The sequence below is a fragment of the Lampetra fluviatilis genome, chromosome 7, assembly GCF_964198595.1.
Source record: "Lampetra fluviatilis chromosome 7, kcLamFluv1.1, whole genome shotgun sequence".
In the NCBI taxonomy this organism is placed as follows: domain Eukaryota; kingdom Metazoa; phylum Chordata; class Hyperoartia; order Petromyzontiformes; family Petromyzontidae; genus Lampetra; species Lampetra fluviatilis.
In genome coordinates this window covers 12,688,855-12,701,685 of record NC_136281.1, presented here as the reverse complement: position 1 = coordinate 12,701,685, position 12,831 = coordinate 12,688,855, and the positions used below count along the sequence as shown (strand labels likewise).

The following is a 12,831-nucleotide window of genomic DNA, read 5'->3' as shown; positions in this document are numbered from 1 at the left end:
TAAAACACAAATTTTTAACTTGCATAGTAAAGTAATTGTAATTTTTCATTTGCTATACAGCCAGATACGACGAATCGCTAACCTTAAACACCCAGTCGTTCATAAAAGTAGAAGGCGGTATAGTACTATCGTAATAGAGCAAGTGCAGAATCACTGAACCGGAATTAATAGCTTGAAAGCATTTAGCGCGGGGCCTTTGAAAGTGCGGGGAACGTAGCATATGTAACGACTTTTGCTACGAGGATAATCCGGCATTGCCTATAGCGGTTGATTTGCCGTGGAAGATACCGATGAGTATTGTTCATAAATTATCAGCATGGTCAGGATTGCTAACATAATATCACACCGTGTTGCCAGATATTATAGGCCACAGCCCATCTTCGACAAAAACGAGCCCTGGCAATCACAGAAGGCAATATTGTCCAACATATTGATCTGGAGAGCCCATAGAGACTGATAGATTGAAATCTGGTCTTTTTAAAAAATATAGAGATGACAAAAGAGATGAAAACGATTGTATTTATTTATTACAAAATGCTCCGCAAAAGTGTTTTTTTTATATACCACTCGCTGCAATGTATGAAACTGACGGCCCGATTTTGATTTAAAGCTTTCGTGACTGCAGGGATTCATATTCTTGGTTCTTTCGGTAAAGTCACGTAGAAGGGAAATAATAAAATAAAAAATATATAAAACAATACAATTCTCACGACGTTTCGACTGCAACACAAGCAATCATCATCAGGTGTGAAATCCACAGCAAGACAATTTGAAAAAAGTGGCGGTTTTTGTTTTGCAATCGAAACAGTCGTGAGAATTTTATTGTTTAATATTTTTATTATTTTATTATTTCCCTTCTACGTGACTTTACCGAAAGAACCAAGAATATTACGGCCCGATGTCAAATCGACTGCAGGGTGCAGCCCTTCCCCTCTCCGTGTCGTGAAAACACTTCACTGCAAGGTTCCCAACCCTTATTCACGACGTATATCTCTCTTTGGCCTCTATGTGCCATGAAGAAGGGGGCATTTTCCCGAAACGTCGCCTATTGTACTCTATGAGATCTCTTTTACCAGTGGCAAAATATGATAGTAGGTTTTTACCCTTTTAACTGGTACAAAACTGACACCTTTATTCAAGGCATCATGTCTGCAATGACCACAACGCAAGTAGTCAAAAAAGCAAACAAAAAGAAGCAACTCTGATAAGGATGATAATATGCACTGTCCTGTGCATATTACTGTCCTGTGCATATTATCATCCTTATCAGAGTTGCTTCTTTTTGTTTGCTTTTTTGACTACTTGCGTTGTGGTCATTGCAGACATGATGCCTTGAATAAAGGTGTCAGTTTTGTACCAGTTAAAAGGGTAAAAACCTACTATCGTCGCCTATTGTATATTTATACTTCACTCGCTGATCAGTGCGGGTTAGTGAGAGGGGGGTAAACTGGTAGCGTTTCAGATATCACTGCAGCGAGTGATATCTGAAACGCTCCTGGCGAACAAACTATCTTTAAAAATATACTCAGCCCGCCCCGTTTCACCGACACATCAGGCAACCCGATGCCTTGTTGCCACCATCACTTGGATGCTCTTCCAATGTCATGCCTAAGGATGCTGCTATATACTTGTGCACGGTTTGGTTCTAGCTCATGGTCGTGCAATTACCAATGTAATAACCACAAATGCCAATGCACAATCTTACTTCCAAAAGCTTACAGCTTTTGGATCATGGGTTCTCTGTTACTACCAGAAGCCCAGATCCAATGTCACAGAGATAGGCACTCTGAGGGGTTAATCAAAGTTCCAAGGGCAATTGCCATGATTTTTAGGCGTCAATGGTAATGCCAGTACCCGAGTTGGGAAGATGGCTACACAATATTTTTCCCAGGCAAAACCAAGGTTCCCTTCAAGGTTCTAAATACAGACGTATTTCCCAAACGTTTTTTTACCCCTTTAAATAGTAAATTGCTTATTTCACACTTATTACCCTTTACACAGACGTATGTGAATAGGGTAGGTGCCATTACTTATCCATGTTAACACGGAGGAATTGATTTTACACAATTTAATGATTCGCTTACCATGTTAATATTTATTTTCATGTTCTCATTACGCGTCACTTATGTATACAGCAGTGACTATAACAATATCGTGTAATGCAATAAGAATTGATAGTCATTGAATGCTGAAATTAAGGTAAATTGTACATTAAAGCTTGACTTAAAGCTTTCGTGACTGCAGGAATTCATATTCTTTGGGTCTGTCGGTAAAGTCACGTAGATAGGTTCAAACAAAAAAAAACTACGACGTTTCGATCGCAACACAAACTGTTCGTGTGTTGCGATCGAAACGTCGTAGTTTTTTGTTATTTTCTTTGAACCTATTTACGTGACTTTACCGAAAGACCCAAAGAAAATGTACGTTAGAGCTTGTTAGACATACCTCTACCCCTGCACATGTATAATGTGTGGTGTTAATAACCAAGACTGTAATGCTATAGCTTACTCCTGCTTTTAAAAGCATCCCAGTGTAATTTTAGGGGATTCATATTTGGCGTGATAAACACGGACACCCAGCGCAAACAAGCGCAGAGTGTATAATCAAAAGTGAAGAGGGCGCTAATGCAGAAAATCCACGAGGTGGTGGTGCTCAGCTTTAGACGGGCTTTAGCCACACTGCCTTTTGATGGTCTGGACCAGGCCCAGAAAGCCATTTGGGCAGGGATTCTCAAACTCTCAAAATTCTCAAACTGTTGTGGTATGGCGGCCACCCAATCAAGAACATCGATCCCCGACCCACCACTTCCCACCACCACCCTCCTAATTCCCCCCCCCCCCCAACCTCACTCAAGGCACTTACAATCTCTATTTGCGTGCTTGCGTTTGGCTGAACATCATCAAACTGCAGTGGACATTCTCTCGGACGTGTTCCCTCATTTGGTTTCTAAACCAATTGTAAAACTCAAACAATGACCATCCATTCCTTCCAGCGATGTGTCACTGCTCAACCCCAATTACATTTAAAAAATAATTTCATATTAAATATTCCTTAATGTTAACTGGAATTGGCTGCAATCACCTTTCTCCAAGACGAACAGTGGGCAGGAATTGTGGCACAATACAAATCGTGGCCACGAACGAGGAGCTGGTTACTAACCCTGCACAAGATCTTCTGGGGTTGTACCTACCCATGAAACAGTGGTCTGAACTAAATCGATTGGCAGAGCAGGGCATGGCAGACGTGGTCACTTTCATTATCAAATAAAAATGAAAAAGAATGTCCGCAATGGTGACTGCGGTCACCAGCACCAACCCATCGATTACATAATTAACACTGCCCGTGGCACCTATTCAGGGGAAAAATCACCGGGCATCCACCAAGGCACCACAGAGACTACTGAATGGGTAAATAAAGCCTTGATATATACAGTACACATGTTGCTAATTTCACCTTGCCATATGAAAGAAGATTTATTTTTTTTACAAAAAAAATACCAATCCATTTTTTTAAAGTAGCTATTTACTATTTGGTTCTTTCGGTTAAGTCACGTCTAAAGATAAAATAAATTAAATTAAATAATTTAATTTATTAAATTAAATAATTTAATTTATTTTATCTTTATTATTATTTGGTTCTTTCGGTTAAGTCACGTCTAAAGATAAAATAAATTAAATAAAATAATTTAATTTATTAAATTAAATAATTTAATTTATTTTATCTTTAGACGTGACTTAACCGAAAGAACCAAATAATAATAATTCCTGCAGTCACGAAAGTTCTAAAATTAAGATAGCTCTTTACTTTTGAAAGGAGGCACCTCTGTTCCAATAGTGGCCTCGAAGCAGTTTTGGCCAAGAGACAATCATCATAGGTTTAAAATGTAAAATGGTGGCATCTGCTCTGGGCATTATGCTAAAGTCTAGAAATCATACTACCATACTTGTCAACCCATACGGTGTACCCGTATTCTTGTACAGGGCAATTGACTTTTCAGGTCCATACGGCGTACAGCCGTTTGTGATGGGACTTTGTAGGATGAACGTATAAGGGGCACGGAGTGACCAATAAGGTCTGAATTGGTCTGTAATAAGGTAGGGCGCTGATAAGGAGTTGGCAGGTATGCACTACACACAATAGGAGCACTGGCTGCGTAGAACACTAAACAGTGTTTTGGTAGCTCTCTGATAAACTCCAAACTCCATATGTGGCTCAATCTTGATCTAACGAGGGATGTTTTTTAGTGACACACCATTGGTCCTTCAGGAGGCTACTGGGCCCCCTTTACGAATTTCTCCTGCACGGTAACCCACGGCACAGCCTGAGCCCCCTCCTCCCCTGAAAGGACAACTGCGATGATAGAATAAAACATTTTATTTTAATTTAGAAATTATAATGGGAGCCCTCATATTTATTGTATGACTCACAACGCGTCATAATTAATGGCGCAGTGGTGTGTGCGTTTGTCTATGAACCGAGCGAAGCGAGATACGGGGTGTGAAGGCCTTCATCCAGAAGGGCATTGACAAACGGCTGTAAAATTATATATTCTCCACAAAAGCCCATGCAAATATATGTTTTGTGCTGAACAGAGCCCTGTATTAAAGATTGCCCGTAACATGTCAACCGGAGCAATACTTATTTAACAAGCTTATCGCCTGGTGACACGCAAAAGGTCAAAACCCGGTCCTTAGTTTACTTAAACTAATTATGTTGAATGATATTGGTCTTGAAAGCCCACAGACTGATTGATGAAAACATCTTTTATATCAATGAGGCGAGACAAATACGCAGAATTTAAGTGCTCTCCCCATAAAGGCCTTCTTACAATGCCTGCAGTTAACCTTCGTTCCGTGACTTCTGCTCATGTTGTCTGGAGTTCTCTTCTACTTAAACGTCGTGCACTTGATTATCTTGCCCTTGTTCAAGACTTGAGGATCGTCTGTTCTCATGTGCATGTAGCTATGGTTTGTTTTTTCGCCTGTGAAGCATCTGGAGATGCGATCACATAAAAACATGTCAATTGTATTAATTCTAGATTTGAAGCTTTCGTGACTGCAAGGATTCATACGCTTAGGTTTTTTCGGTAAAGTCACGTAGGTAAAAAATTAAATTAAAAGTTAATAAAAGTAATGATGGAAATAAAATAAAATAATAAATTACATTATTTTATTTTATTTCCATTGTTACTTTTATTAACTTTTAATTTTATTTTTTACCTACGTGACTTTACCGAAAAAACCTAAGAGTATGTCAATTGTATTCTATTATTGTGATAACATAATTCGTAATTCTTTTCTTTGTCCATATTTTTCTCGTTCAACAAATACATGGTTCCTTTAAGCAAATTGATAGTGGAGGTAGACGTGTTTAATTTTTAATGCCTAGCATTAATATTGAATAGTAAACATTTAAACAGTCACTCAGTCTGGTTCTCTTGAGCTTTAGACATCAACATTGATCCACAGAATCCAGTGACACCCCACAGCTCGCTAAATCGCATTCTTCAAAGTTAACTTTAAATTTCGATTTAATGCTTTCGTGACTGCAGGGATTCATCTTCTTGGTTCTTTCGGTAAAGTCACGTAGAAGGGAAATAATAAAATAATAAAAATAAAATATAATAAAATAATTCTCACGACGTTTCGGCTACAACGCAAGCAGCCGTCTTCAGGTGAAGAATGAGACACTGCCAAGCTTGGAGCTTATATATAAGCTTGGCAGTGTCTCATTCTTCACCTGAAGACGGCTGCTTGCGTTGTAGCCGAAACGTCGTGAGAATTATTTTATTATCTTTAATTTTGATTATTTTATTTCTTCCCTTCTACGTGACTTTACCGAAAGAACCAAGAAGGTTAACTTTAAATATCAAACCCAACTTCATGTCCAGTGTCTCACTGTGCAAATGATGAGCATTGTTCATCTCTATTGTCAACCAGAGGCAAGTTGTGGAAATTCAACATTCCTATGCCAAGAGGCAATTTCACCAAATGAGAACCACTGTTTCCAGCAATGGTACTTATTTTATCGACCCTGGAGGAACAACAAGATTAGTTAACCTCTGATTGGGATTTGAACTCCTTAATCTTACTTTTATGAAACTAGTGCTCGGTCACGGTACCATCCAGCCGTCTTCAAAATGTCAACATTAAATGTTTGGAGACGTATATAAATAAAGTGCATAATGTGTCCATTGCAATATTTTCCAAAAGTTAAACTAGTCATATTCGGGTTTTTGTGCGTCACCTTCCATAACCACAAAACTTGCAAAAACTCCTGGGTCCATCTTATTCACACATACAAAAACATTTTATTTTCCCCATTTATAAATACACACGTACAGTATTCAAAAGGCAAATGCTCATTTAAGCAACGATTGGCACAATTGCGTGCTCGCAAGTGTCGTGTCCAACTGTAATACAACACAGCTCCCCTCCCGCCTGGGACCACCTGGCCTAAGGTCACAATATGCCCACGCTCGAGAATGAGCCGCTGAATGCACCCTTGAGATTGCTCGAGTCAAAGGCAGGTTAATAAACGAGCCGATAAGACTGCCCGACTGGTGCGAGGTCTCGCAGCATTACGAGAACCTTGTCAAGTTAACGTCTCATTTCGCGTGTGTATGTATTGCACAAATTTCTGCATTTATATAAGAACCGTCAGTGGGGGCAAAATTGATTTTCTTAGCTATACACTGAGATTATTGCTAAAATTGTTTCATGCGTTTTCCCTCTCACAAAGATCCCCCCGTATAGCCTGAACAGACTGTAGGGGCAAGTGCTGTTAGCGAGCACCTACAAAGGCGGGCACGGCGCACGAGGGGGTGGATGACCAACACCACGCCCGGCCGCCTTTGTCTCCCGAGTGGCGATGTTTACACACCGCACCAGGTACTCATTTGAGGCTGAGTCGACCTAGGGCAGGCCCAGGACCCGTTCAGATAATCGTCACTGATGTTGGCAATGAACAGAAATCGAACTCGGGCCGCTGGGTTCATAGCGCAACGTAGCGCTAAACCACTACACTACTGCTCCCAACAAACACACACACACACACACGTGTAATTTACCTTTCTGTGAGAGTTGAAATAATTCCTTGAAATCTACATAAGTTTAACATTTTAATAAAAATGACCACTCGACTTAAAATGTTACATTTGCATTATGTTTTGCCTTCAACTATGTGTTGGACAAAAGTGAAAATCTTTGCCTTGCTCAAACAAGTCTGAGGCAGTACTCACCTCCATCCGTCACCCTGAGCCAGCGGTGACATTCTGACCAAAGGAAAAACGCGAACTTCCGACAAAGTGGTTCATCAAACCAAATCGTGAGCCACTTGGCTCTGTCCCACCACAATCCGACTGAAAAGCAGTGTGCGGGCACCTGACCTTAAACCAAGTGGTTCCCTTTGGACGCAAGGTGCACCCGTTATGGACGGCTAACGACAATAACGCCACCGGAGAAAACTTTGTAAACCCATAGCTTCACAACAAAAAAACAATGGCGCAGATAGCTTTACCATCTCCTCCTGCTGCCATGCCTGCAGGTTTCGCAACTTCCACTCCATGCTTTTTTTGACCATTAAGTAATGCCACTGGTGACTTGCAGAAGAGGCCACAGCTGGAGCAGGGAGGATGAATTAAAAGTTACATAAATCATCATGCACAATTCTCCAATGCAGACAATTCCAATACTTGTCCACAATCTGCACACACATGTATAGCATTTTCACTTGAAGCGGAACAGTCCAGTATTAATGATACAATCCTGTATGTTGATCGAATCATTTACAACATTATTTTCTTTACTCCCCTGTAAAAAAAAATGCCAATATAAATGGTTCACTTTGACTTTGCTCCATCAATGATCTGACCAATTACTCCTTATAGAAATGTTTACCATCTATGTAGACAAACATACAACTGATTAAGAAGACATTTTGTTTCGTCAGTTATTCTACTGGAAGTACATGCCTTTATAAAAGTTCGGCTGGTTTCTTTTTTCAAACGAGTGAGGCTACTGGTGGCCCTGGACCAGTTTGTTAAAATTCCACATTCGTTTGGAAGGGGCCAGTCCCTCAATATGACACCCACTGTTGAAAAGTACCGTTGTTCATAGAAAAGTACCGTTGCTGTAATTCTCAGTGCACGAACTTATAATATTGCTCCGTTACATGCCAAGCCCCATTTAGAAACACACATCTGAGGGATCTGTGACTCAAGAAATTGAACAGCAGTTCACAGCTCAGCACTAAAGCCATCGAAATGTTTCCATCCTCACACAATCCAACACCAGGCTGCCCCCGAACAACCAGATCACTTTACAAGACATATTTTAGATCCCCTTACCAGGGGGGGGCAGAAACATACCTTCAATTTCTTCTTAATAATACCAGCTCCCCAATTAACTATATCACATGGCCACAAGTTGGCTACACATGCCTGCTAGCTCCATACAATTTAAACAGATACCATGCATATTATCAATGCACCGATCAATGGCGTAAAAACACAACAGTATTCTCATACACGAGGGCGTACCAAAATGTGTCAAACTTAAAACTGACGTCTCAGCAATGTAATAGAAATGTAACAGTACTGCCGGTGCTAAAAGCACCCTGCTGAAGGCGCCACTTTGACACTCAGCACGATATTCAACTCGGTGAATATTTTTCGTGGCACATTTTCATGCACATGCTTGCTTCTGATTGGTGCAGGCTCTGCTCTCCTTGCTCCTGGTGGCCAATCGGTGATGACCTCATGCGTACATGGTCAACTGCAGCCACTGCAAAGAGATGATGGGTTGTGTTTATTTACACAGTACTTGAATGCATGTTGCTTAAAAACGTGCGTTTTATTGGAAACATCTTTGCAAGAACGGATACTTTTAACTTGTTTAATTCGGTGAAGAGCTTCAAGTTAATGCTGAAACCTATGGTGGTTGTGTTGGCTTTGCCTATAATGTTCAATTGTGTAGCATGTGTATCTTGTTGAGTGAATTCAATTTCCAAGATTATTTTGATGCATAAATTACAATTGAAATAAAAGCACTTGAAAGTTATGTTGGCTAAAATGTGTTTTTACTCATTTCAGTGATTACTTTTTTCCATGTTGCTATACAATAGATACTGTTATATTGTCATCATTCTCCTTTCAGTGTATCGTGTGTTTGTGGTGGGTGTAAACCTTACCAAACCCAGTCCCAGTCTGATAACGCCACGTTTGTCTTTGTCAAGGGCATGGAATATTCCTGTGGCACATGGGAGAAGTGACCGCACAACATTTCAGCCAACCAAATTGACAACCTGTGAGTTTTTTGTTCTCATCGGTGCTGGAGGTTCCATGCTTTAATTGTTAACATTTTCCATGAATTCATTAGTAAAGTGCGGTATTGAAAGTATCACCAGCTGTAGCTGCCCTTGTGTAAATAAGTCAATCATTTTTTTGCCTTATTTAATTGTACAACTTTTAAAATTTACAATTGACTATTGATGTAATTCACGTGAGAATGTATTCCACTATAAAGGTAATTTAAACATTTACCTACATTTTCAAGTTTTTGTTTATTAAGTATATTTATTTTAAGTCAATGTCTATGCTCAAATTAATGTGGGGCAGCACTCCTTCACTGGTGGCCTTGCACCAATGCGTCGGTGGTGTTAATTCCACCAACTGTTTCATGATACGTAGTAATTATCTATGACCAACTAAAGAAGCCCTTTGAAGTCGAGGCATATCTCAAAATGTTGACCTGTTTTCTTTCACAATGCGATATCCATTAATCTCGGTAGAAGTGAGGTGCTATTTTGGTGATCGTGGCACCCAAGCTATGGAACGTCTCGCCGCTTTAAATCAGGCAATCAGAGTCGGTAGATATATATGTCTGTTTAACACGGAGGCTTTCGCGACCGATATCATCCATAAGAGGTTTTTGGGTTAGATCACGATCTAACCCAAAAACCTCTATTATGGATATATGTCTGCTTTGAAAACCCATCTTTTTAAACTGGCCTCCACTCTTTAGCTTAGTCGGTTGCCCTGGTTCTGTTTCCCCCCCCGCCTGCTTTTGATGCAATGCGCATTGGGATTCTAGGATGGAATGGCAATTAGAAATTTTAATAATTATTGGACCCCTGAATATGATTTTAACTTAGAAATTTCTACGGTAGCAACAACAGCTAGATTAGACATGACACACACACACACATATATTTAAAATATGCATGTAGAAATGTAATCAATCCAAATAATTCCCTGGATAATACTCACTGAACATGGCCTCCAATCGCACCATACAGGTAATGTAGTCGTTAAACTTGATAGTCATACTCTCGTCGGCGTAGCGCATGGTGATCAGCTGATACATCTGGTTGTTCAGGTGGAATCCTGTGTGAATTGTGGGGTTAGGAGGTAAATGCACAAACATGGGAATGTAAATTCAGCATACATATTCATTTGTCGACTATCAGTGCCACATATGTGAGATATGAATTAAGATGGCATAAGACATTCATGAAACTTTACATGGACAGCCTTGGCAATAAGCACGGCGCCACACTGGAAAGTTCAGTAAACGTAGCCTCTAATTCACCACATATGAACCTCCGGTTGACCATCCAATTCCAAATTGGAGCAGCTGCCCAAATGTCCCCGCGCCCATATCCATCCATCTCACCTGCTGCATTGAGAGCTGCTCGCATTTCATACGACGACATGGTACCCGAACGATCCTCATCATACTTCCTGAAGATTGCCTGTAGGAAAGAGTAAATAAGATCAGTGTAAACAATGGCTATGCACACGGCTGGATGATACGCGGTTAATGCTCGTAACAAAAACCTGAGGTGAATCCACCTGCTTAAAATGAACATGGGGTAACGTTTACCTTCATTGAGAGTCCATATTTTTTTAATAGCTGTGGCCAGTTTTTTAAAAATGATATCTACTCTTGATTCCCTATTAAGTGGTGCACTTTTATTTTATTGAATCCAGAGAGATGATGAGTAATGTTGGCCCCTCAGCCAGGATTTTAACTTATAGCCTTTTCCATTGCGAGTGGAGTGATCTTGCCACAGGCTTGTTTAAACACCACTGCGGTTCCTTATTCACAACACCGCAACCTTGTCTAACAATCTGAACAAAACAATTATTGTATGGTAAATCTGATGGTGTCAATCAGTCACCATTTTCTGAAATATGTACCGCATTTGAGTCCAGTGTAAGTCTCCAGGCGGTGCAAAAATGTATGGCTCCAACATTACTCTATGTAAGTCTATTGGCTCCATGTAAATCTGCTCTCTGAGAGGTCGGAATAGATGTTACGCTGATTGCACAATTAAATACAACGGGGAATTAAAAAAACTATATTTTCTCCCCACAGTTCACCCAGCCTTGCACCTCACCCTCTTCTCATCTAAATCGCCTCTTCTCCAATCAATAAACTTTGAGCAACAAACCCTGGACGTCATGCCGAGCGACACGTGGCAAAATTATAATATGCTTCCAGCTAAACTTTATTCTCTTACATCACACGGGTCTACCCCCTGCTATATACTGCCATAGACAAATCCAACATTAAATTATATACTGTATTACTATACACCACCCTATACCTTATACATTGCATTATTACACTATGTATCATTCTACCCACCCTGCTGTATATCACACTGCTGTATATTCACTATACAATTACGATACTATATATGACTTTGTACATTGTATTAAGCATTACAATTTTATACTATTTATTATTATACAATCCGCTATACACTATACCATTGACCGTCGCGTGAAAGATACTAAGAAGAAGCAACGAAATATGTCAATGGGAGAGTGGTGGTAGGAGGCTTGCAGCGGAGCAAAGAGTCCATTCCCTGCGGAGAATACAAGATATATAGTCAATGCCAGTGAGTGGACTGCGGTAAAGTGAGCGAATGAAGAGTGTCACTTTACCTGCCACATTTTGATTTTCTCCCAGAGCAGTTTAAATTCGGGAAGGCCGAGTTTTCCGCTTCCATCAGACTGGAGTGTAGCAGCAAGGTGAGGAAAATGATCACTCATAAATGCCACGGTCTTTCAATGAGTAAAAAGACAAAAAAGGTATTGTTCAGAGAACATCTGTGACCATAAAGCAGGGGTGGGGAACGTCCGGCCCGCAGAACGTGTAAGGCCCGTGAAATCATTTGGTGTGGCCCTGCCAAGGCAACCGCAGGCGGGACTCGAAATTCAATAAATCTAGGAGCAAACCTGTAAAAGCAGTTGCGAGTAGCAACATCATCAATACCTGCTAACATCACACGCCTCACCAAAGAGAAGCAGTTCCAGCCATCACATTAGGGGTGAGTTAATGAAATGTTTGACCAAATATAACAGGCTAATTTTTAAATTGATAATTTTGTATGGCCTGCGAATGATGTTATAATTATCCACATGCCCCTTGGAAGAAAAAAGGTTCCCCACCCCTGCCACGAAGCATGACAAACTATTTCTCCAAGTAGTCACTTTCTACTAAAATACAATTCTCCCAGTTTCCTACTGTTAGCAGCATAGATGCCTTTAGGTTGAGCCTTAAGCCATGAACTTTCAACACTGCTTTCGTAACCTTGTCCCCATCCAACCTGGGGTTTATATACAGACCTCTGATCCTTGGGGCCTGGCTCAAACTTATGGATCCAAGTCTCATTGGTGGTGATGACGTGTGAAAAAAACCATGCACCGCCATCATGTGGAGGCATCTGGGACTGGCTGATATGGTGACAAATGCCAATCCTGCGTGATTTGCGGTGTTCTGTTAAGCCATATGTGACCCAACATACACGTTACACAACTTC

The 12,831-nt window shown here is 40.5% G+C and overlaps 1 protein-coding gene across 1 annotated transcript in view; it reads right to left on the bottom strand.

The window, feature by feature from the left end:
- Positions 1-6,287: 6,287 nt before the first annotated feature.
- LOC144933587 (calpain-1 catalytic subunit-like) overlaps positions 6,288-12,831 on the bottom strand; it is a 60,529-nt gene continuing 53,985 nt past the window's right edge. Inside the window, exons 16-20 of the mRNA XM_078858539.1 lie at positions 11,954-12,022; positions 10,674-10,752; positions 10,268-10,384; positions 9,190-9,248; positions 6,288-8,783 (exon numbers count right to left, since the gene is read on the bottom strand). Coding sequence (XP_078714665.1) covers positions 8,757-8,783; positions 9,190-9,248; positions 10,268-10,384; positions 10,674-10,752; positions 11,954-12,022 — 351 coding nt within the window. The 3' untranslated portion in view covers positions 6,288-8,756. The remainder of the gene's footprint in view (positions 8,784-9,189; positions 9,249-10,267; positions 10,385-10,673; positions 10,753-11,953; positions 12,023-12,831) is intronic.